The sequence below is a fragment of the Melanotaenia boesemani genome, chromosome 17 (genome assembly GCF_017639745.1).
Source record: "Melanotaenia boesemani isolate fMelBoe1 chromosome 17, fMelBoe1.pri, whole genome shotgun sequence".
NCBI lineage: Eukaryota > Metazoa > Chordata > Actinopteri > Atheriniformes > Melanotaeniidae > Melanotaenia > Melanotaenia boesemani.
Genome location: NC_055698.1, coordinates 24,809,979 through 24,837,004, shown reverse-complemented (window position 1 = coordinate 24,837,004; position 27,026 = coordinate 24,809,979). Strand labels below are relative to the sequence as shown.

At 37.7% G+C, this 27,026-nt stretch overlaps 1 protein-coding gene across 2 annotated transcripts in view; it reads right to left on the bottom strand.

The window, feature by feature from the left end:
- Positions 1-17,806, bottom strand: part of LOC121656751 (tenascin) — a 62,562-nt gene extending 44,756 nt beyond the window's left edge. The window contains exons 1-5 of one of the 2 annotated variants that reach the window (XM_042011850.1): positions 17,739-17,806; positions 9,656-10,026; positions 7,270-7,324; positions 6,949-7,158; positions 404-1,399 (exon numbers count right to left, since the gene is read on the bottom strand). In XM_042011850.1, coding sequence (XP_041867784.1) covers positions 404-1,399; positions 6,949-7,158; positions 7,270-7,324; positions 9,656-9,790 — 1,396 coding nt within the window. In that variant the 5' untranslated portion in view covers positions 9,791-10,026; positions 17,739-17,806. Of the gene's footprint in view, positions 1-403; positions 1,400-6,948; positions 7,159-7,269; positions 7,325-9,655; positions 10,027-15,209; positions 15,289-17,738 lie in introns of those variants that run through there. The other variant, XM_042011851.1, reaches the window with a different exon arrangement.
- Between the last annotated feature and the right edge of the window lie 9,220 nt (positions 17,807-27,026).

The following is a 27,026-nucleotide window of genomic DNA, read 5'->3' as shown; positions in this document are numbered from 1 at the left end:
AGTTCTTTATCACATCATTTATTTGGCACAGTTAAACATGTAGATAAAGGAAATTTCAAACTGTGTTCATCCCACTTCCAGTATTTTTGCTGCAATACTGTGCTGGTCAAGCTAATATGAGTTGTCATGGCAACATGACTTGTAGAAAGAAAAAAACTGACTTCATGCATTACACACCAATTTACACACTGTTCAGTTTCTTGTTTAATGCATATTAACTTATTTTTTAATTAAGCAATAGGGAGCACTAATGTATAATTTACCAACAGTATATCTGACTGTCAGAATAAGGTCACTTTTACAGACTGATGAAGCTACTAGTAGTGTATGTCTGGATGTACATGACTGAAAACATGATTAGCCATTGAACTAATCACAACATATTTTGGTGGATTTGACTTACCCATATCACAGTTGGGTCCAGTCATGCCCTCCTGACACTGGCTGCAGTCTTCTCCAGTGAACCCACGCCGGCATACACATCTTCCTTTGATGCATCGACCTTTGTTGCTGCAGTTGTTGGGACAGCCTTTAGCAGCACAGTCTGGCCCAGTAAAGCCAACTTCGCAAACACACTTTCCGTTCACGCAGTTCCCACGGTTGCTGCAGTTGTTGGGACAGGCTTTTTGAAAGCAGTCTGCACCAGTGAATCCTTCATCGCAAACGCACTGTCCATTAATGCAGCGCCCCCTGTTGCTGCAGTTGTCAGGGCAGGAATTCTCAGAGCAGTCTTTACCAGTGAAGCCACTGTCACACACACATTTACCGTTAACGCATCTCCCACGGTTGTTACAGTCGTTAGGGCATGTTTTCTCTGAGCAATCCTGGCCAGTGAATCCATCATCACAAATGCACTGTCCATTCACGCAGCGCCCCCTGTTGTTGCAGTTGCCAGGACAGGCTGGCTCAGAGCAGTCTGCACCGGTGAAGCCGCTGTCGCACACACATTTACCGTTGACACATCTGCCACGGTTGTTGCAGTTATCAGGACAGGCCTTTCTGGAACAATCTGGATCCATGAATCCAGGATTGCAAACACACTGCCCGTTAACACAGCGCCCCCTGTTGTTGCAGTTTCCAGGACAGGATTCATCTGAGCAGCTGGGGCCTGTGAAACCACTGTCACAGACACACCTGCCATTCACACACCTGCCTCGGTTGTTGCAGTTGTCTGGGCAGGTTACCTGGGAGCAGTCAGGACCAGAGAACCCAGGATCACACACACACTGTCCGTTGACACACCTCCCTTTGTCGTTACAGTTCCCTGGACAGTTGGACTCGCTGCAGTCTGGCCCACTGTGACCAGGGAAGCAGACACACTTGCCGTCCTTACAGCGACCCTGATCACTGCACTCATTGGGACATTCGGAAGTCTCTGGTTTAATGGTGCAACCTGCACCTGAAGAAAAGGAAAAGAGTCAAATAAGGTGGGTGAATATAAAACAAAACAAAGCAACATTTCACAATCACCAAACACCTACGTCATGTGGGTTCTTATGGAACCCTGAAAAGACCCTGCCTTTGAGTAGGAGCTAAAATGGTTATAGGAACTGAGGGCCGTGAAAAAAAGTTCCTTCAGTGGAAAAACAGCTATAAGCTCAACTCACCTGAAGTAATTTGCAGAGTTTCCTGGTTTAAAACGCCTCACGCTATAGCAGAGGAGTTGATCATTCCCTCTGCAACTGATATGGTTTTAACTATAGTTAATGAAGAACAGCCATTAAACTAAAGACTATTTCATGGCACATTTCTTTGTACATTTCTTTGTAAACATCGGGGTGCATGTGGTAGTGGGATAAGGGAGGGCGGGTAAGGGGGTACTTGACATTATTGTTGTTGATGAAAAGGGGGCCCTGCTGAAAAAGTTTGGGAACCACACATAATCTAACCACAATCACCAGCAGCTCAGTCAAAGTTTTAGGTCATTGTGGTTGGTGAAGTTTTGTAAAACATGTCTTGAATAAATTAGAACCAATCCCTTTTCCTTCATCGCCTCCTTTAGGTTGTTTTGGGGGGATAAAGATCTAATCCTCTCTAATTAGACCATAAATGCAGCCTAGTTTTGACTGATTATACCCATGTGGGTGTGTTGTTAGTGTTGTTGAGATGAGGGTGGAGGGGGGATTTGGACAACACTGAGATCACCGTTAGCACAGAGCTGGAAGCTACACACACACGCACAAACAGCTATGTTTCTAGCACTTCAGAGAATATTTATTTGCATCTATATCCTGAAAACTAACCCTAACTTAAATGATAACCACACTGGTTTTAATTCAAAGATCAAAACATTTTATACATTATTAAAAAATGTATTTCTATTGGTATCTAATCCCTTTATTAAAATAACTATTTTGTTTTTATTCTCTTAAAATGAGCAATTTCTATCTACCTGCTGTGGTAGCTGCCTTTTTTGTGCCACCATTTTTATTATGGTGTCTCTGAATGGACAAACTCTGTGGGTGAATTGAGAACTATCTGAGCTTTAAAACTGCACTACCGGCTTTGTTTGATAGATACTAGAGCACCGTTTGGGGACAAGTAACACCTTAAAAAGTACCAAAAGTGCGCAACAGTGCTCACTTTATGGAATCTCAGAGATTGTTATCAAAAAAACACAGAAAATCTCTGACATTATAAAAAAATATGAGCTCCATATTAAGCATTTTTATTGTGAAAATTTTCAAAGTACAAGTTGAGCATCTTTCTGAATGGGTTGTGTAATTTCTACATAATGTGCAAGAAGATATATATTAGCATGCAAAATTATGATTTTTATAAAAATTATAATTGATTATTTTAGGGCACATTATTGCACAAAAAGTACAAAAGAAGTAAATATTTGTGTTTTCCCACCGCATAAGTAAAATTACTTAAATAAAAAGAGAGAGAATCTTTGCTCTGAGGATCCGAGAGCTTGTTTTGACTGCTGGATTTATGTGTCACCTGACGGTGAACTGCAGATGGAGATCACGCTTTAATGCATGTGTGTGTTTGTGTTCAGGATGACTCAGTGCAACAGGAGGAGCATCTACGGTGAACTAATATTATGAACTCATGCAACTGACTCAAACAGAGGACATGTCCCCATGGTCTCTTTCCAGCTGTAATAAGGATATAGTATGAACTGCAGTCACTTTTATCATGGAGTAATCACATTACTTCACAGGCAAATTGTGCATGCACAGGAAGGAGGTAGGTGATTTGTTCAAGGGGAAAATTAGTAGTGAAACGACCAATATGACAATATCTCTTGTTTATGTCTTTTACTCTGAATACCCATCAGTTTATTTATCACTGCATTACATCAGAGCTGCAGTTAGAATCAAACATTTTATTAGGGTATTAAAACAGAAACCTCACTATCAACAGGTTTTGAATCCTGCGCAGAGTTTCTTTGCTCTTGATTCCTGTGTCAATATTCAAATAAATGCTAATGTATCTTTTACAGTTTTGTTAAAATTTGTGAAAACGTTCTTTATATCTAAAAGAAAATGTTGTAACCTAAATTGCACTGACGGCCAAAGAAGCCCCAGTGTAATTTGATGCTAAGTACAAGAGAACTGGTATTTAGGACCTTTAGGAGCTTTCAGTGGGCTTTCTTTGATAGATTAAGAACTTTGTGACAACTGATGAGCCAGTGCTGGTGTAATGAGTAAATATACAAAATTGAATTGTCTTATATGATCAGATACATCCAATTATCTTCAGAAATCCCATAATATGTTAAAGTAACTCCACCTGTATGCAATCCAAGTGTCACATGATCTCAGTATAGATGCATCTGTAAATATACCCCCCAGTCTGCAGCTAATAGTGGGTACCACCAAGCTGAGAAAAGATAGACCACCAAAACTCAAGGACCACACAGGCAGGACATTAATCAGGGGTAATAAAAGGCCAAACACAAGCCCGAAGGAGCTATAAAACTGCACAGCAAAATTGGAGCATCTATCCAAAGGACTGATTTAAACTGAGTACAATACCTCACTATGCTGGTCTTTAGAGAAAAGTAGACAGGGAGAAAAATGATCAATTTAAAAAAAACAAAACAAAACAAAACAAACAACAAAAAACAAGTATTAAAACATCTGGAAAACTCTTCAAACATGTGGAAGAAGGTATACCAAAATTAAATGTTTTGGTCATTTCAGCTCTAAAACTCCATCCTCACAGTGAGGCATGGTGGTGGGAGTATAGAGATGGGAGTTATTTACCACCAGCATAGACGGAAAATCTGGTTAGAATGAAGAGAATGATCGTACTATTAAATACTGACACATACTTGAGGAAAAACTCTTCCATGTATGCAACATGCTCTTCAGTTAGCTCAGGAAGTTTTCTTTTAATACAGTAGATAAAACTAATAACAAAGCATCGGACTTCAGATGATACTAAAGCAGAAATTCATGAGTAAAACAAGAAGCAAGTGCTTGGAGCATTAATCTGACCGTGTCTCAGCCTCATGGCTGCACACATAACTTATTTAGTGTTTTCACTGCCTGTTAAATTTTATACCTTCATAAAACAAAAATAAGTAGTTTAAGTGGCTCTAGTGTGCAAACATTTTGTTTGTATAATAGAGGATATAAAGTTTTCCTGGAGGGACTATATTTAATTCAAGACCAACGTTGTTGGAGGTCTCTTTCTGCTAACCACAAGTTTTTCCTGTTTGCTTAGTTAACTGTTAATTTCTGACAATAGTGATGGATTGTCTTGATTCTATGAGCCTTAAGATATGTTATTATTTGGTTTATGTAAAAGTACAAAAATTAAGTGTTAACACTTTGTGTGTGACAGTGAATGATTTCTTTCATCTATTTATTTCTTTTAGGTTGCTTTCTTACTCCTAGATCCTTCCAAATATGCTCTTCATCAATAATTTCATTATCTGTCCTTAAGTATAATAAAAATGACTACAGAAATAGTAAATTTGATTTCTCCCTTTTGCCCATCAATATAAACCAATTGCATCACTTTATTTAAACCTTGTTTATAATCTGATTCTTGTCTCCTGCCCCTGATAGAGACTTTTTGCACTACGTTAATTCTGGCCATCTTTACAAATGGAACATGAATGCAGATTTTTATTTATTTATTTATTTATTCATTTATTTATTTATTCATTTATTTATTTATTTATTCATTCATTCATTTATTTAGAAGGGCCAAATAAAGATTTCAGATTAAAACTAATTTAATTTTCTACCCATTATTTCTTGAGCCAGGTTTTTTTTTAAGGGTTAAAAAAATAAAAATGACGAGAAGCCTGAGTTGTGAGGGGTAAAAGCCCAAAAGCTTCATTCAGTGATTAAAAGTGAGATAAACTTATATGCCATGTCTGATCTTTGAGGTTTAATCAGATTTTCTGCTGCACATTAGCTAAATGCTTACTCATTCGAACTAACAGTTTTCAGATGTATATAAACTCTTAGCAACTCTTTTGGTTTAAACACATAAACCTCACTCTATTCTTTCATATTTCTTTTTCAGAAGTTACATTTTCTGTCTTTGTAAAATAAAACTCAGTCCAGCTTATTTATTTTCTTATCAACTGTTTAGATAATTTGTATATTTTTCTGGAAAATTAAGATGACAAGCTCAGTTAAACCATTTTTCATTTATAGTACAAGCATTTTTTTCTAATCAGGTGACTTAATGAGGCAAATAATATATTCTCAATTTACCTGCATACAGCCATTTTACACCTCCTAACCTCTAGAAATAAGGGGAAATTAAAAAATGTTAGTATAATCAGGGAAATAAGTTCCTGCAGCAGAGAGAAAGAGAAACAGGAGGTTTATTTCTGCCTTGCTCTTTTATGCTCACTGATCACTGATCTACAGTTTCTGTGCAATTAAACTGTTTGATCTGCTGTTAGTTTTGAACTATAGTTAAATAATCAAAAACTAAAAAATGAAACAAAGAAGAAGTTAAGGATTTGAACACAGCCAAAATAAACCCATAAGCCTCAGTGTGTGTCTCAGTTGTTTTATAAAAATGACATCATTAGGTCTTGAACATTTAACGTGGGCGGCTGTGTGTAATTTTAAATATGAGTCAATCTGATAATAAGCGTGATGCTGGCTTTTATAAGTGTGTCGAGTGAAGCCTCTTTTGAAGTTTTGTGGGATCATTGTATCACAAAACAGGAATTGAAATGCAGAAAGTTGAAAACATACGGGGGATTTTTTTTTTTTTTTTATCAGCCAAAGTGAATTCAGTCCAGTGTTTGTTAAACATGTTGCTGAAAAGCAGCAACATGTGTCATATCAGAGCATTTCACAAAGGAAATTAACTAAAAAGAAAAAAAAATCTCAAAGGAAACAAAATTTAATAAAAATTTCCACAAAGAAAGACTTTTGTTGTTGTGGTATTAATGTGCTCGTCTTGCAGCAGCTCTTTGATCAAAATCTACAAAATATTATGAGTGTTTATTTTCGTAATAATAGCATTGCTCATGTTTAGTTTTTAGTCTTTAAATGACCTGATTATTTAACTCGGTACTGATTGTCTTTGTGCTTAAAACATAAGAACAACATTCATGTTGCTTTGGAGTTGAATTTTGGCTGTTAGAGCAGCTCTGAAGAGTTGCCTGCAAGTCATCATCGGGTCTGCACGGATGACTTAACTCATGACTTTGGATCAATATGATGTAAATTTCCATGCTCCCAATGGATGAGAAACACACAAAAATCTTTCAAACGTTAAACCCAATTAGATTTTTCTTTTTTGGGCTCAGGCAGAAAAGCATGACATCACCTACTTATGAGTTCATGACAAACTCTTAGTTTGGGCCGATTTCCTCTTCCTGAGTCCTATTACAAGTTAAAAACAACCAAAAAAAACTTATATTTTACTCTGATCCTTCATTGCTTGCAAACAAGAAGAAAAAGTCTTAATCTTAAATCTTTTAGTTTTAAGAAAAACAACCATCTGGTTTTTTACCTTTGCTCTCAGAGGTGCAGCAGCTTCCATCAGCTCCTCCACACTTCTCCCGAAGTTCAGACACCTCCTTCTCCAGCCTTTCCAGACGTTCTCGTAAGGCAGCAAAGTCCCCCTCGCAGCCACAAGACCCAGACCCTGACCCTGATGGGACTAGTTTGATCTTGTGGGTCAGAACCAGAGGAGAACCAGGAGCCAGGTCAATTTCTTTACCTGTGGAATGTAGAGATGAGCTTTGGTGCTGATGGAGCTGATGAGCACGCATGGTTAGCGAGTTGATTGTGTGTTTTTCTCAAATGAAAATTTTATTTTATTTTTTGTCACCTTGGCTCACACCGGATGAATCTCCCTGAGTGGCGCATCCCTCTGAGATCACTACCTGCAACAACAACACAGAAGGCCAAGCATTATGTTTCACTGTATTCAGTAAGAACCAGGAAACTTTCTCATTGACAGAAATTCTGCTTAGGAATGGCTCACATGCTGGAGCTGACAAAAGACAACAGCAAAGGCAGACAAAAAAAATCTACTATAGACATAATTCACTTGTAATCAAATAAAAAGTGACTAGTGCAATAAATAAATGTTATTAAGGTAACTGTTACTAAAGAAGTGGGAATAAATTAATTTCTGCAGCTGTTTTTCTCAATAGTATCTTAAACATATCCAAGGATCAGATATATATGTCATATGTCATTGGGGCCAGTTAATGATTAAAAATAACTAACGTGATTAGTAAATAGCTTATCTACTTCGTAATATTCTGTTTTTGGAATACATGCTGTGTCCCATGGGAATGACTTTCTAATGCCCTGCTGTGAGGAGTCACCTGCCTTCAATTCAATGAACATGAACATCTGGGTACATCTGGGAGGAAGCGCATACTAAGTATTTGACAGTATTCAAAGCTTAGGGCTCATCAGAAGTTTGCTTTAGTCTGCAATGTTTTCCCGTGAATTGCAGTTCCACATTGTAACCTCACAACTTTTCAAGGCATCCCTTATCCTAAATACAGCCATCTCAGATGTATGTAGAAACTCTAAAAACTGGAGCCTTGTTGTGGCTTAACAAGATGGACACAAGATTTTGTTCTTAGTTAGGCTAATAGTTTAGCTATGAGAAACTGGTTTCAGCTCAAGGTGAGTCATGTTCAGTTCTTGTGGTTAAACCAGCTAAAACTGGAGAACCCCCATTGTTATGGCCCCAGGCTTGTCGACCTGCTGCTGTGTATGCAAATGCTGCTGTGCCAGTGCTTCCAGGTGATTGGCTGTGGGACCTTCACCTGTAGACCTCCCCTCCTCCGCCTGGATTGGTTGCTGGCAGTTCAGGACTCGTTGTGGCTGGCTATTCGGGAGGACTCCTCACCCTCAAATGCTGTGGATTGCCATCATTCAGGGCAGCTGTGGACTATTGGGACACAGCTCACCACTTTGGGACATAACTCTTTGTCTGTTGGCTGTTTTCTACCCGACGTGGGGTTTTTGGTATTTGATTCGTGGACAGATTGTTGAGCTTATTAGCTATTTGGGTTTGGCTGTTTTGTGTGTCTGTGCAAGACCCAGATACTCTACCTTAGTGGTGTTCTTTCTTTTGTTGTTATTTGTAAATTACCTATTATAGGACACCTTGAGTTACAATTGGTTTTGTGTGTAATAGAGCTTTAAGTTAAAGGCGGAGTGTTTTTTGTTTTTTGTTTTTTTTTTGTATGTTGTTGTTTCTTTTGTTTGGGATATCTTTTGTGTTTGGTTTCCAGTGTAAACATTGTAAATAGGACCCCATTGTTGGGAATAAATTTATTTTCTTATACACATCCTGACTCCATCTTGTTTTGTTACTGGCCCTTTTCCCCCTGCACTACAAGGCTTCATAACACGCATAGTTTAACCTTTTTCGTAAAGGATCTGAACACTCAGTGTGTTTCTACATTCAACACATCTTATTCTACACTTGCAGCTGTTTTTTCCTTTCGCGCACACACTTTTCAATAAATGGGCACATCAGGGACTTGCAAATGACTGAAATGGCTCAGAGTAACTTTGTTCTGTTATTTTCTTGTTTCTTTGTTCTGCCTTTATCAAGACAGTAACAGGAACACAGCAAGCTCAAAATAGGATTAAACACAATTTTGACAGAAATTTAAATTATTCTAAATACCAGAAAATTAGAGATTTTGTTTTGGGCTTCTGGAAAAATGATACAGTAATTTCACTCACTGTGTTGTTTTAATGGATTTATCAAAGACATCTTACTGAGTAAGATGTCCTTCAAATTTACAGGATGCAGTGATGCAAAAAATAGCTTCTCTGTGCTCACACACTGCACATGTAGTAGCTGTTGCTGTGTATTTGATGGGTTATAGAAGGAGCTGCCTGTTCATTTCCCACCACCAGTTTTACAGTCACTTTTGTGCAGCCTGAAAACTTTTTTGCTCTATGTGTTCTCCATAAAACCTGCTTGTAACATACATTTGTTTACAGATGGACTGTAAACAAACATAGACAATATGATATAGTGAGAAGTAGATAAATAAAACCATTAAATCAGGTTCTTTTGAGAAATGTCAGCAAAACCTTACTTTATTCAAACCTATCAAGTAATATACATGACTTAAATCAAATTTAAGTCATGCATCTTTAAGTTTGATTTAGATTTTAATATCCTTTGACCTGCCTTCACTGTGTTCATTCATCTTAAATAACCGATGAGTCACCTTAATGGAGTCCTGCTCAGCATTCCTTGGTGTCCTTTCCCCCCTGACCTGTAACTCACTGGAGGTTGTTGGGGTCAGGAGGGCTGGGCTGGCCAGGAGAAAGAAGAAGAGGAGGGAGGGGATGAGGGGCAACATCACTGAGATCAGACCAGGAGAAGTCTTCCTCAGGGAAAGATGCTGGATTGTTCAGGAAAACTGAGCTGATTGGTTGATTTGAAGCTGGTTGCGTTTCAGAACTTTCAAGCTGTTTTTAAGATGGATTCTTCAGTAGCACTGCAGTTCAAAGAGATCTGTCAGCTGCTGTTGCTTTGTTTCAGCTGGCTCCACATACGATGTTTTTCCTATCGCCTTTTTTCCAGAGATTTTCCCACCTGGAAGAAGAAGAATAACTCATTTAAGCTCACCTTAAATTTCATGTTAACTCAGCAGACTCCACTTTGGCTGCAATTAGCACAAATGAGGACCATTACCTGTTTATGGGCCTGTCAGTGTAGCATGTCAGCCAATAAACCCCATGGAAAAAGTAACTTAGTCTGAAAGAGTAGTCCAATCCAACAGCTAGTAACACATGGAGCAAAATTAAAGCTGGCATTATGGAATATTTGCTACTCTATTGTTGATTCTTTGGGGCAATTTGGCCAGTGTTATAGACAATTTAATGACATAGTTCCTGGTTTAGATTTTCCTTACAAATAAAAGGACAAAAACACAAGTAAAAAGGCTGTGTTGATGTCATGCTCAACCAACTCTTTTTGGCATGTATAAATCACTAGAGAGGAATAGTAGTGGATTAGTGTGTTTTGTTCCAAGAAGGCAAAATCTAAATATACATAAAAAAATACTATAGTGTTAATTCTTTCTGCCATGTTCATGTTAAAATCAAGCTAATATCATGTAAACTGTAGGGGGAGAGAAAAGTAAGGTGGGCTATTTTTCACGTATGTGGTCCCCTAGATAAGTGTAAATAATACAGTACACTTAAAGTATAGTACTTAAGGCAGCAGGAAATTAAAACTAATTAGATTACATAAATAGAACCCAAAAGCCACATATATGACACAAAATAGATCAATACCAAAAGGTTATAGAAAAGAAAAAAAAAAAAAAAAACATCTAATAAAAGTATTTCTGTGGTTTAAATTGCCCCAGGTAGGGGTAAATTGGTCTGAATCAGTGGGTACTTTACTGTCTCTAAGTAAGCCTGCCATTACATCTTTTAAAGATAAATTTCATTCTCAGTTTTTTGTTACTAAGTGACATATTTCTTCTCTTCAAACCGACTTCACCAAAATAAACCCATACAAGTTTAAGATAAGTCACTTGAGTTTGTGGGATTTCTAAACATTTTATCAAACATCATTGTTTTAACCTTCTAAAAAATAAACTTGACAGAAAGTTTGTTGGATAAAACAAAAAAACAGACCCTGGAAAAAAGACTGTTAATAATAAATACTTTAGTCTAAACGTTGTGTTGAACTCTAATAAAAACTGTTGTCCAAATTAACATGGACCTGATGTATGTCACATGAAGAAAATGTCCTTTCACATTCACAGCTTGACAAACAGTAAAATGCACAACGACTAGTCAACACTCAGTTCATTGAGGTTGAAGTGAAATGTGATTTACGGTTTTTTTTCCTGATTTAATATAGCTCAAATGACCACAGAGAATTTGACTCATTTTTCCCCAGTTATATATTATGAAAAAAAACTAATATATATATATATATATATATATATATATATATATATATATATATATATATATATATATATATATATATATATATATATATATATATATATATATATATATATATATATATATATATATATATATATTTAGGTTATTGTTTTGGGAGTCCCAAACAAATTGTGAAATCCCCAATATGACTGGCTTTCCCAAAGCCTGCAGAAATAATGCATGTTGTTTTCTCACACCTTAGTTCACCTGTGTCTTTAAACCAGTGTATTTTATTTATGTGGACACATGTATCTATCACAGGTTTTATAGGGAGACTGGGCTGGTTTATAGTTGCCATATTAAGACTGTCCTGCTGTAGTTGGTTACAGGAGCATTTCTGAGAAAATGTTAAAATGTTTAGTTAATATTCTCAGTTTTTTGCCCTGCATGTAAACTGCATGTTAAATGTCTCCAAAAGCCAAGGCAAGTTTATCTTTGCGGCACATTTAATATACAAGACAATTTGATACAAGTTCTACCTTAAAGATTTTATTTTAAAAAGGTTAAAATTATATCCTTCCAGAGTTTTTGTGATTTAATCTGACTCAAGCTGTGAAAGTCATCCAAAAGGTGATAAAAACACATGAAACACTCAAAGAACAACATTAACCTGATATTAAAGGGAAAGATAAATCCTACTGCACACACATTTTACCCCAACATTTCCTCCAAGACACAAACAGTAGCCGATCACATTTGAAAATATGACTCAGACACTGAATGATCTAACCACCCTAATCTCCCCTGTGAGGTTTACAAAGCAAAGCTGGTTAATACTCGAGATCTGCTGTTTAAATCCACCTTCAGCAGCAGCAGGTCTGAATGATTAAAGCAGCTGCTGAGAGTTCACAACAGCATAACGTCATTCTCCCTGCTGGTGGAGCAATAAATGCAATTTAGGAGGGGATGTGTACCTATTCATAAATGTCCCTTAACTATAAGGGCAGATTAGTTTCCTACTGTTATGTAGGAAGTTCTGTAATTACTTTCAATAAAATTATTTTAAGAGGGCGCACTGAATATGATCTACAAAAATTCTTTATTCAATTTATTGATGGCTGAGGAATTAGATATAGTTAATAAAGTCAGTGAAGGTGACTGACGTCGAGGTTTGATCCAAATAGATTCTTCTCTTAAAACCGAGAGTTTTTACAGTTTAGAGTTTCTAATAGAAGCTTCTCAATCTCAGGTCAAGTTCAGGTTGTCCAGTTCAGACCATGACTGATCAGTATCAAGGGGCCAAAAGTGTCCAAAAAGACAATCCCCCAAAACATTACAGCACCAGAAACCTAGACAGTTAACACACAAAGCTCATAACACCAGACTGTGTTTTTCCATCTTCTGCTGTTAAATGTTGGTGAGCTCGTGCCCACTTCTGTTCTTGCCGTTTTCTTCAGCTGTTGTCACCCATCCATCCACCTCAAGGCTGGACCTACTGCAAGTCATAAAGACTTGTTGTTCAGGGTTTTTAAGTTACTCTGTTTGCTCCAACCAGACTGACCTTTGGCGTTTCTATCTGCAAAACAGCTGCTCACTGGATGCTTTCGGTTTTCCACCATTCTGAATGAACTGTTAGGGTGAAAATCCAAGAAATCATCATGCACAGAAACACTCAAACCAGCTCGTCTGGCAACAACAATCAAACCACTGTCAAAGTCATTGAGATCAAGTAAAGCTATTTGTTTATACTTGTAGGATTATGAGTAAAAACAGTTGATACACAGATGTTCATAGCAGAGCTTTTGGATCAATCATACACAAAGTGTAATGTGGGATAAACCTGCACTTTCTTAAATGCTGATTTTGGATAAATTACAAAGTCAAACAACAATCAGGTGCTGAAGTTGAGGGGTTCAGGGTAGTCAACTAGATCAGAGCATCTCCAGAACAGGAGAGAACATAATTAAATGGGAAAACTTTCAAAAATTGGTCCAGGGAAGGACAACTAGTGGACCTACTGCAGGATGCTCTGCACAATGTTCAGCTGGCAAATTTAGGGTCCTCGTATTTGTTTGGATGTCCCCCTGACAAGTACCACACACCGAAGTATTTATGCACATGCTAAACTTTAGCAGTGTACACACAATAATTAAGGAATTGTCTGAGGAAGAATGGATACGATTCTAGACCTTGACTTGGTCTCGAAAGGCACCACATCTCAATTCAATAAAGCTTCTGTGGGGTGTGTTTAAAAAAGAAATCTGTAGCACGAAGGGCCAAAGTTACAGCTTAGAAAATCCCTTTATGGCCTCTGCATATTTTTTATGGTTTGTGCCTGAATTTGTGCTAACTCATAATAAAATGATCACTTTGCAATGATGCAGTTGTAGCTCTAGATCTCTATCAGATCAGATGTTGATATTATCTCTGCAAAGGTAGCCCTGATAAGCTAAAGCAGGACAGAATTAGAGAGGTTTCAGGTGAGGTCTCTAAAAAAGCTATTTTAGCAGAACTTTTTATCATCTGTTCTTAAAATCCACCAATTTGTGAACCTCAGATTTTAGAAGGTATTTGCTGTCCAACTGATTATTATTTTTAATTAAAAAAACATTTTTGCAGCATATTCTGTAAATCACAAATATGTGCAGGGCTAACACCCGAGTCAAATTTTTTTTTTTTTTTACTTGCACAAATGGCTTTGGGGTCATAGTCTACCACAGGAAGAGGCAAAGTCGCCCTCAACAACTGCAGTCCTGCAGGTTTTGGATATTTTCTGCTGTAGCCTAAATCAGATTAATTGATGAACATGATTGGGCAGAGCCTAACTATAAGCTGTTGATCAGAGTCATTTAACTTGAATCAGGTGTTTTAGAGCAGGGAAACATCTGAAACCTTCAGGACCCCTCTGGTCCGGAGTTCCCCATCCCTTTTTTAACATCAGCTTTCTCAACCAACAAAGCAGGTCTTTTTATTAGGTAGGCTGGGGTTGTGGGTGTGTTTCTGTCCACTCATTCTTGTTAAAATACCGAGTTATGGTCAGGGAAAAAAGATCGCTTGACCTTAAATACCAGCCCCGTCACCACATAGTAAGACGTGTGGGCATGGTGCACTTGTAATGTCTATACGGAAGTACTTTTTTTTTTTTTTTTTTGTAATCTTATGTACAGATTTATGCAACAATTACACATGTCAATGAATAACATCACTGTGGCTTTAACAAACCCAGAGGAAAGTCACACAGGATACAAATCAAGTGTGTGGAGACACTGGTGCAAGAACATTTCTTCTATACTCTGTATTCAGGCATTAGGCTAGCTTCCTCTGTGTTTTTAGGTATTGTTTAAGTATTGTATGTATTGTGTCTGGAATAAAGCATTATAATTATTATTATTATTATTTTATCCATTTCTGGCCTAAAGAAATAGCAATCTATTGGAGACTGGGCTGCATTTTAAGACTCATACCGATCCATTAACTGCAAAAAAAGAGGTTGTTTGGAAAGTGGATAACCAGTTTCATTAGCTGCCAAAAATATATTAAAAGAAATATCCAATTATGTTGCATGGCACAAAGATACTGTCTGAAAGTTTCTCTATCTCCTTAAAATCTAAAATGTTTGCATTCCAAACACGTCATCAGATGCCTCCAGCTTTTTAACTCTGTATTTAAATATCTTTGTTCTGTAAAATCATCTTTAAACTGCTGCATTTCAAAGGTAAACCTGCTACCTTTAACACCGAATAATACCAGTTCAATTTGACCTGCCACAAAGACAGTTCATCATCTGCTGTTTAATGTACATCTGTGAACCTCAGCCAGAGAGGGAACCTGCTCTACAGGCTTCAGTAGGAAAGACCAGCTTGTAAATACCTGAGTTGCAGGTGTTCCAGCTGCTTTATGGTTGAAGCTCAGGAGGGCAACAGAATCTTCTAGAAATCTTCCTCACTTGCTCCTCATCTTTACTTTTTCTTTCTGCTAGTGAAACCCTTTCCTTTTTACTTGGGTTTTAGCAGCCAAAATAAACTCCCTTTGACAGCCTCTTTAAACACAAACTTGGCACAACGCACCGAAACTCAGCTTAATCATTTGATAGTATTAACCAGGAGGCGTTCGTGAGATGTGGATGATGTATTCCTTCCTTGCACATAATCACTTCCAAATAAAACAGACCAATCCGAAAAATGAAACTTCATTGGTTAGATTTACACTTTTCAACAACTTATTAATAATTTTTCTCGTTAAATAAACCAACTCTTGATGTGTTTGTTCAAACTTTTTGCTTCCCTGTGGAGTCAAAAGTAGATCATAGAGGCTAATGTTGCCTGTAGTTTACTGTTCAGTTTATTGATAAAAAGTTACAACTCAAAAAAAACCAAACAAGTCCTATTAATGAGTAAAAAGTAAGCAAATATGTTCTAGAGATAAATGGGCAATAAAAAAAATGTTATTGCAGGATACATAACAGGAGTTCATTTACAATTTTACTGTTTGTTAAATCACAATCCATCCTTTCTGAACCATCTTTTCTAAGTTCCCATTTAACTGAGTGAGAAGTTTCCAGATTTCTCAAAGTATGACATAAGAATGTGATGTCTGTCTGTGTAGGTGCCAGTGCATACTGTACACTGTAAGATTTATTCACATAAAAAGATTGGAGGCCATTCTGTCTGAAATATCATAACATAAATGTCACAACTATTCATGTTTTATTCTACTGTTTGGGTGCCGTCAAAAAAGGCCACAAAACACCAGTAACAATTCCAACTGTACATGAAGATAATGCCAGTAGGAGCCTCAACATGAATAGAAGCTAATTCTGTGTTTAAATTTTAGACTGATCAAGGAAAACAAAAATGAAAATTAAATAAAATAGTATTAAAACAAAAACACACAAGTCAAAAGATGTCATGGATGCATTGATGTTTTGTGCAACACCTGGAGGCACACACCAATCTGGAAAATCAGTTTGCTCTAAACATCATATAAAGAAGTTTATTTCCCATCCATCACCCATCTGTTATACCTGCTTCAGCTTTTCAGGATTCGATGGGGGTTTGAAGTAATCCCAGCTGTTAGATTAAGAAGTGGGGTGCAATCCGGAGGAGCTTCCTGTCCACCACAGATTTAACACACACACACACAAATACAGACACAAACATGCACACTTGCACTGATCCTTACAGACAACTTAGAATCACCAATGAACCCAACATGTCTTTGTACTGTCGGAGGAAATCAGTCTGCTGGAGGAGGACATGCAAACACAGGACTCCATCCAAGGTGAATGACAACAAAAACAACAGCAGCACAGGACCACAAGAAAAGATATTTTGGTCAAAGACTCATGATTTGGTGCTGCAGCCCCATTACAAAGCTTTGATCAGCCAGTGATGTTGAGTTAATGAGAATGATTGAATGCTCTGCCTGAACCCTGGCAACCCGTGAAATCCATCACAGACCAGGACAAACACCTCCACAAGCCAAGCTCATTGATGCCACTAACTATGACATCTTTTTGCAAGAGACAAAGCCATGCAAAAACAGTCTGAAGCAGGACTGAGGTATCATTCAACATTTCCATAAGGCTCAAAAGGTTTCCCACGCTGCCACAAAATTTAATTTTGCATCAAAACTTTGTTTACTCTGTCATTTTATTTCATGGTACGTTTGGTGACCTGAGCTGACTAGTTCAGTGCAAAGTCTGTGAATGTGGGACTCTTCAGGTATCATTTGCCTCACAGTGCTGCAGCAGCCTGCCTCCCTCTGTTTTGTTTTGGAAAGCACACCCTTTTTAGTTAGTTCTGTGGGGAATAATGTAGAACAAAATCATTGCACTGTCTCACCAGTATAACTACCACTAGGTTTCTTAAAATATTCCCTTTTTCTATTTGTATGAGTGTTAAATATTGCATATCAAAAGCATTTAGAGGGTTTATGTTCAGTTGTATGGTTAACTAATGTTATTGAATACTAAAATGTAAACAGGAAAAAAAAAAAATCTATTTCTTTATTACAATAATGTGTATATGACCAACAGTTTAGACTGGAAAACATTGCAATTGTTTAATACGTTTTCAGAGTAATTTAACATTATTAGTAGTTTCACTGACCAAAATAATTGAAAACACTTCATAAATTTGAAAAATTGAAAAACTGGAATGAGAAAATGCTGATTATTTTTTGTTTGCTTGTTTTAAAATTTCTGCAGTCATTTTTACAAATGTATCAGTCCCACTAAATAATTTGCAAATTTAAGTTACTTCTCCATGCACATGTTGATGCAACAGGCACCATATATAAATAATCTTGAATAATGTATAATCCAAATGATCAAACATGCAAAAAAGAAGCATTCTCATCATTTTTGCACCTCATCGCAGACTGTTAAAAATGCCTTACCTGCTCAGAGGTGTGAGGAGTTTCTCTCCTCGCTGGGCCAGAAGTGTTTTTGCTTGTTTCTGTCAGGCTCTATGAACTTCTATGATCTGACCAGCAGCAAGAGAGGGATGAACAGAAGGAAAGAGGGAAGGAAAGAAGGAATGAAAGAGAAAGAGGAGGAGGAGAGCAGTAAAATTTTCTCATACTTGAAGAATTTTTCCTCCCTCTCTCCTCTCCTTCTCCTCCTCTCTTTCACTGTGATGTCATTCTATGTGCTTCACAGGTCCCTGCTGGGCGGAGGATTTGCGATGGAAAACATCTGATTTTTTAGATGCTTTTAAGGGGCCTGAAATCCTAAATGTGTTTTGAAGGGGTCTCTGTCCTCTACTGTTGGACAGAAAAGAGAAAGAAAGACAGTCTAATCTTTTTTTTTTTGTTTTTGTTTGTTATCTGGAGTCTGATTTTGATGCACCTCGGACAGACCTGACCGCCCATTAAGTGTCAGAGGAGCAACTCCAGGGTCTGACATCAGACACTTGGCAGCAGTCGTTCTTGTTTTGCACAGATAGAATGTAAAACAAATCCATGGCATGTAATGCAGCAAGACTTTCATTCATTGGGATGAGGTTTGTTCAGGAGCATATGCAAGAGGATCAACAACATCACAGGGGAATCACTTTGTAATTAGAAAATTGCAGCAGAATTCCAAATGAATCAAATGCATTTTTTATTTGATCGGATATAATAAAAAAAAAAATTGCAATAGTTTCTGCTGAACTTTATAACAGATGACTTAATATGAAGGATAATTCTTGGGTATTCAATCCTAAGTTTTGTCTTTAGTCTTTAAATATATATGTTTTTCTGTACAATGACTGTTGAGGTGACTGAGTGCTTGTTTTGTTAGACTGCAAAATGTCAAACATTCATTAGCGTCAGTGGGGATGATTTTCACGCTGTGCTTTGTTTTCAGAGGTCGAAATTTAGTAAATTCTGTTGCGTTGTGAATGAGTGAAATGACTTGAAGTCAGAGGTCAAATATGAGAGCTGTGAATCACACTCAGGGTGTGACAAAGGATTTTTGATGGTTCAGGTTGCCCTGTGAGAAGGAGGAAAACAAGGAGAAAAATGACAAACTTCATGATTCCACTACCTGGGTGGTTCCGGTTGCATTTACCGTTTGAATTTTTTCCTTTTCTTTTAGTCGTGGATAAAGTTAGGCAGACAATACAAAACGACCAACACCAAGTAACTCTAAAGGTTTCATGTTATCCTAAAATACCTTATACTGATTAATTTTGTTCATTGTATTTTTAGCTAGATGATGCATTTATAGTTTCATTAACAGCAACGTTTGAAAGTTTGAGAACTTTTCATGATTATCTGTGGTTCACTTGGTGTCATATTGGGGCAGATTAGTTGTGATATCACTCAGCATGGTGGAAATTAAAGAAAAGGTAAAAAAACAAACAAACAAACAAACAAAAAAACTTAAGCTGGAGTTATACTGGCACAGTGTCTGTGTCAGGTCAGGTCTGCATAGGTGACGCAGATAGATTGTGCGTATATACTCGAGCACAGGGTAACAGCCTCATGTTGCAGTTTCTTTTCTGGATCTAAAGGTGGCAGTAGGGCTGGTATCGGCTGGTAAATGCACAGGGTGGAGTTCTTCGATGGTTCGCTTCATTTCTGGAAAATAATTCCTGTATTAGAACAACTATGGCTGCCAATATGGTGCTGTGTCTTTGAGAGATCGTGGAAGCAGACGAAGAAATTATCCATTTGCTGAACATTCAGAAAAAGAGGAAGACATCGTTCTGCAGTCATTCAGCAAGAAGATCCAAAAATCTGGAAACACGTAATCAATCTGACCAACCACGATGGATTACTTCCGCGTCCGCGTAGCCGGACTATGCATCTGGTTGTGAGAGGGACACGTCAAGCATCCGCGGACCTATCGTGCCTATGTGATGGCGCAACCAACCTGATGCAGATGCCACATGAGTATAACTGAGCCTTTAAATGCAACCTGAACCACCCAGATAGTGGAATCGTGTTAAGTTTGTGCAGAAGAAAAAGTGACATCAAACGCAGCATGCTGTGTTTACAAAGGTAAATCTGGATGCTACACTTGTTAGCGTGTGTATCAGTTTCGAAGTTGCAGTTGTATTTAGCATTGTTCCATCCATCGTTTACATTTGATCTTTGAATTGTGATGGTCTGTCTCACGTCAATGACATAAAAGTCAGATGAAATGTGATATGACCGTTTAGACTATTTAGATTAATTTAGGAGAGAAAAAAAAGAAGCATCGGGACAAAATTAGTAGTAACCTCATCTTATCTGTAAACTAAGGTAGTAGTAGAATCATGGTTAAGGTTTTGTTTTCTGCATCTGAATAAGGGCATCTTGTCGTCACAGATTGAACAATAAATCTGAAATTATACCAGCAAATATACCAGCACTATTATCAAAGAATGTTTGTAGAACAACAAATGTTCAATGTTTAGAGTGTCCTGATGAAAACTTTTTCTTTCATCCAGCAGAAAACCACATCCTAAACATCTCAGAGTAAATACTTGAATACCAGGAATGATGAAGGAAACCGCTGCAGTTCTTACTTTACAAATGAAACTACAACACATACTGAGAGCAGATGTTCATATGATTAACAGACACAGTCAGGTGTGTTGACACAGTTATTTTCCCAATTAAAAAAGAGTAAATATATTTTTTCATGCATGTTTAATTGGTTTCTTTTTACCTACAGTCAGGTCTGTTTTGATGTATCTTCAGTTTTTAGTTATGAAGAAATCTACGAGACAAAACAAAGAAAAAAAAAATAAATAAAAAAAATAAATAAAAAAAACTACCAAATGCTGCTAAATTTCAAATAAACATTTTCTCATTTGCATCAGGTTCATTAAGAAATTAAACAAAGTAAACTTTGCTGGTCATGCCAAAAAATCAGCAATCAGTAAAAGTCTGTGAGACCTGAGTAGTTACCTTTATTTATAACCAGGTGAGTCAATTCAAGAGCATCACATCAACAGAAGAATTAGTAAATAAACTCAGTTTTTTTGCCAATATACATCAAATATCCAAGACAAATGTTTAAGAGACTTTATAAGCTGTAATTCCATTGCTAAAATGAAAGCAAAGTTTCTAAAATTTCAACAAAGTGCAATTACGATTTGCAGATGTTTCCACTTAATGGTGTTTAGCATTTAAGCCGTTATTCTCATAAAATCTCATCCCACGAGACTCCACTTTGAGGAGGAAGGAGATTTCTAATTCTTTTTAAAACTGCATTTACTTTTGTTTGCTATCAAGGATGGCAGTTATATTTATGTCTTTAATTATTTGTAAAAAGATTTTTGTCTCCCCCTGAGTCTACTCATACCGCGCCATCTTTAGTTTAAATGAACTGGTCATGTGACTCCTATGTCACGTCGGGGGACATTAAAATCCAATCAGTGTCCTTCCATTACATGTTTGCAATACACTTCTTTATCGACATGTTTGAAAAACTACCTCATGAGAGCGTAAAACATTTTAGTAATATTTGAGGTATTTTAAATTTAGATGTTTTCATTACTCGTTTTTTATTTGCGATTTTTAGGTTTTGCTCAGTTCTTGGGGTAATGGAAACGCAGCTACAGATTTAAGGCTGTTCATTGCCCCACATCAAACACAGCCCTTTTGGGTTGGTGGGTGTAGGGATTTTGCAGTAAGCACCTTACATATAGTAGGTTTTCATCATTTTGCTTTTGATTTTTGTACAATGACAATAAAGGTAATCTTGAATCTTGATATTAAGGATACATCAAACATCATTCAATAATTTACTAAATACTTTCAAGAGTTGTGTACAAGAATCCAGCAGGTTGCATGTAAATTGCTTATGAGACTTTGTTTTTAGGTTTTACTCTTTCTGTTACACATTGTGAGCCGTCCACTGCACTGACATGTGAACTGAGGTGGGTTCAGGCTAAGCAATCAGGGTCTAAAGGTCGAGCAACTTCACTATCAAGTTTATTACCTGGGCCCAAGGCCGAACAGACCTCCAGAGTGCTCTTCACTCATTGCTCACCACTCCCTTGAGCTCCTCTCCTGGCTGCTTGTGTGGCAGTGGCTGCTTCAGCAATGTAAATTGATTTCCATTTCATAAGATTTTTTTCCATTTTAAAAACTCATAAAGGAGGAATTTACATCTATACACATCCTGGTAAAACATTATGATGAGAATAAATGAACAAATTTCTACATTACTTTATTCCCCTTCATCCATTTATGAGCATTAATTCACGTAGACCTCATGAACTCATGAAAATCTTAAACTAATTCCCTATCCATGAGAAAACAAATAAAATGTTGAAGCCGAGACATTTAACTCTTTAACTGTCTGCTCTAATGTTTGGTGGAGCAAAATTTTCAGTTAACATAATAAAATCTGTAAACTTTCCTGAGTAATTTCTACCACTTGGTTTGGTTATGTAATTCATTTCTATATCTGCTTATTACAATGTAAGGTAATTTAGTGGACAAAGTTAGCTATTTCGGTATGCATCAGAGTGTTAATAAACGTTCTCACTATTCCAAACATACTGTATTATCTGTGGAAGTGACAGCTCAGCTTTAATGGTGCCTTTCCAGCAGTGCATTAATCTGTCTGCATAATTTTCTACTTTCACTCAGTCAAAATGGGTTTTTGGCCCTAAAAGGAGGACAGCATTGCTTGATCATGCTCACATATGGCTTCTTCTTTGCATTAATCCATATTTGTGGATGGCGTAGTGAACTGTGGTCACAGATGACCATTTTTACCAACTGGTTTTTGGCAATATAACATGTGTATAAAGATGTGTCCAAATTCTGCAAATCTTTTGATACTTTGTCCTGTTAATGATGGAATATTCAAATTTCTCTGTCATTTTATACTGAGGTTGTTGTTCTGACATTGCTCAAAAATTCATAGATGTACTTTTTTTTAATATATATATATATATATATATATATATATATATATATATATCCAGCTATATTGAAAAAGTGTTGCTAATTAAACTGAAATATTTTAACATTTCCTCCAGCTGTTTCTTTTTATTACCATTTTCAACTTCAACTTCAACTTTTCAGATGTGTCAAAATCATGACGAGCTCCTTTTTTTTGCAAATAAATTTATCATATTTGTCTTGCTTTAGCAGATGAAGGGGTGATCGCAGATTAACAATGACTGCAGGTTTGTCATCCTGGAAAACAAAGGTTGTCGTCTGTGAGTGAGAACCTTCTGTTCAGTACATGCGTAAACAGGCAACAAGGTCATAATGTCTGCACCTGATTCTCCTCACATTCTTCTATGTTCACATATTTAGGTACCAAAACTAATCAGAGCCACGGTTAATATAATCAGTTACACTGAGGGTTCTTCTGCTAATGTGAATCCATATGTTAGACACCTTTCTGCATATATCAACAGCAGAGTAGAAATACACTTTTACACAAGTCTTTAATGTGAAAACTCAGGATGCAGAAAAACAATGCAAACTGATCAGCAGTTCATACAGCAATCCTCTCACTGCTGATTAAATAGGTAACATTCACTGACTCTTTATGAAGACGTGTTTACTGTTACTCTGCCAGTGAGAATTCATGTGTTCTCCTCAATGTGATTCCAAGAACTGATGCGCTTAACTGTCACTTTTAACTACCAACCTCAAAGCCTTAAGTGTGCTCCTGAGACTCCTCTTTGGAGCTTTCGTGATCTCTGTGGGAGCTCCAAATGACTGAAATGCCTCAGAAACCAAGAACACATGCACAATGAAGCGAAAGCTAATTGTACCACATGTCAGCTGAACCAAACTGGGTCTGTGGTGTGCAACAGGCCAGCCAGAATATAACGTGTGGATCTTGTAAAGCTGGAAAATGCTGATTGAAACCGACACCTACGTCTTGATTGTACTGTCAATAACTCTGACAGATTGAGTGTGTGTGAGACCAGGAAACAGTCATTTCCACTGTGGGTCATTTACTTATTTTTTCCATGTGGAGTCTGGCAGTTTTTGACCTACGAATGACAAAGTGCAAGACCACAAACCACTCTGGTTTCACTCAAACCTCAGGCAAAGTGTGGATCACTGTTTTAGGAACATATTACTTTAATTCTGGTAGAATCACTTTGGTGTGCTTGATTAATATCACAGGGTATTTGTTTAGGTATTTGCCTTTCCAGTAAAAAATGAACAACTAGCAACAGTTAAAGCCTGGTCTAATAGTGAATTCATTTCTACTCTGACACCTTATGCTGGTGCTGAGAGGTGTCTGTACAGAAAAGTTAATGAGCTTAATGCATTTATTTCAAAGGAGATCACTATTGACAACCACAGTTATTGCATTTGGAGTAATTCTGCTTAATTTTGAATAGTTTTGCTGCCATTTTGCCTCTATCTGGTTCAATTATTTAATGAATGTTATATTTAAGGCAAAGCATTACATAATTAGCATTTGGCTCCTCGTAAGTAATACTGTGCAAAAACTATTGAGCTGAAATTCATGAAACTAAGAGAATTAGAACAATGGTGAAGGATGAGACAACTATAATTTAGATTTATTTTTATCAAGACTGCAAAATACACCATTTGCCTTGCTGAAGGTTCAGCTATATGATTGTAAGCAGTGTTATGTATGGGGAATTATTATTACTGTAATTATACTTAGTGCTGACATGACAATAGGACAAAGGAAAACTGTACATTTTGGTGCTGATCAGGATTGATAATGTGAATGTTCCAGCTGATCAAAACCACAGAAAGAGCCACCCTGTTCATGCACATGAAGATGTGTGTCAGTGGACATTTTGTAACAACAAAGTTTTACGCACATGGTGATCTTTGAACAACCTTGCCCACTTACTGATGACAGCATTAACTGCACATCAATGAGACCCCACTGCTTTCTCAAATGTGCATAATGTATCCCTATAAGATGAGGACAGAGTTTAACCATTGTAATAGTACAGACAATACTGCTTTCTTAGCGTGCTGAATGCATTGCTTTTGATACCGTTTCATGTTTATGTTCCTGCTTCCTGACGGGCAAGAGCTTGATTGGATTAGCCATAGTAATGCTCTTCTGTGATGTTTTAGTAAGTTGTGTAAAGGCGGATTTATGCTCGCGCAGCGTCTGTGTGCAGTCGGCTACGGCGTAGGTGACGCTGGTGAGTTTGCTCAGCACTTGAGCGTAAGGGGGTGTGCGTCGTTTTGGTGTCATGTCGCAGTTTCTCCTCCTAATCTGAAGGTGGCAACAGGAGTGGTATCGGCCAGTAAACTCACCAGGTCGGAGTTCTTTTGATGGTTTACTTCAGTTCTGTAGGTATTTTATGTTTTAAAACAACAGTGGCGTCCAGTATCGTCCAGTGTCTTTATTAGCTTGTGGAAGAAAACAAAGAAATAATTCGATCAGCCTCTCATCAACTTGATCCACTGGTTATTGTTTTAAAAACGGTGGTTCCCACACAAATTGAGATATCCGGCAACACGTGATCCCAAACTGACCAATCACAAGGGAGTACCTCCGCGTAACCGTCTGCGAAGCAGAGGTGCACGTCAGATCTGGAAGAGGTGCACGTTGAGCCTCTGTGGAGCTATGTGACGCCTACGGTGGTTATGCAGGACCAGATGCCGTGCGAGCATAAATCTGTCTTAAGTGTCTGCTCACATTTAATGCAAAAATACATGCTGTGTGATCTGATCACAAATGGTAACAGCAGCCTATCCATCTGTCCAGCAGCGTGGCATAGGGCTAGCTCCTATGCCTACAAAAGCACACAAACCAAATCATCAGGTTAACATGCCACTCTACCTGTAAGGACAATACCGTCTTACCAGTGTATCCCCTCCCTCAAGGAGGGAAAGGAGTTGATGAGCTGCCCCTGGCACCCAACTCAATCCAGCCAAGCAGTGCACCCCTGAGGGGAAACTGCCTGGCTTGCGGCTGTCAACATGGCCTCAACAGCCAGTGGACCGCAATGCTGCAGAGACATAAGCAGGTGTAACTACTCAAGGGCCGTCAAAGCCCCAGCAAAGAAAGAAAAGGATGGCACTTACGATTACGGCGACATTGCCACTAGGCCACACCAACTGCCAGCAAGCATGGCATACTAAAGCGCGCACACACACACCTACCCAGTTATAAGGGTGCTCTACTCTGCCCAGCAATCAGGTACAAAAAAGCCACACCTTGAGGTTGCTATGTGAAATGAGGAAATTGGAGTGAGAAAATCCCACCCTACCACACTATCTTTGGTACATGCTCCTCATGCCACTTTTAGGGGCAGTAATTCACAGGATGCAATTATGAGTTGCATTAACGACATGAACTAATAGCATTTGTGACTGTGCCAGTTGGGGAACTTGAAGGGATGCCACAGTGCCTTTTACCTTGATCCAGTCTCTCATCATTTTGTGCATCAATTTAATGGCATAAAACCATGAGCAAACAACGTGCAGTTTGGTAAATACATGAAATGTGCTGGAAATGACAAGATGCGTTAAACGTTTTACATGAGGCTGTCTGTGTAGATTTGACACAGTTATATGAAGCTGTGACAATATTAGATGCTGCAATATATTTGAATATCTTCCTGTTGGAACAGCTCTGACTATGTTTCAGTATCTCATTTAGTTTAAACTGAGGGACAGCTAGGACTGTGCTGACAGAAAGTTGACACAAGGAGCAGAATGAAACTTCAAGCAGTCACTGGTTTCAATCTGACTGTAAAGCTCATGTGAAACTGAGAAAAATCGCTCTGTGGCTGGTGGTTAATGTGAGGTATCATTGCTTAACTTCCTGTGCTGCATGGGACTCACTCTGTGGTGTTTAAATGAGTAACAGGCTCTTCTCACCTCAACCACAATACCACATCCAACATATGCAGACAGTTACAGAAAAAAAAATCCAGCATTTATGCTTACTGCTTATGGATAGACTGACTTTAAACAGTTATATTAAAGATGCAAACAAACTATAAACAGTTTTTGTGGACAACTGTGTTACATGGATACTTAAATAATCATGTTAAGTACATGTAATTGTTTGTTCTTCTATAATAATTCCTCTGTAAGTTGTTCTCTCTGCAGCTGCCGTGAAATATGACTTCATGCTGAGAATCTATTAGTGACCAGAGAATCCAGCTCGCTCCCTGTTCTCCGCAACACTCAAATCCAAAGTGACTGTAGCATTACATCAGGGCGGATCAGATTTTCATTGCAGATCATGTACAACAAGCCCATCAGGACCTGTCTATCTGT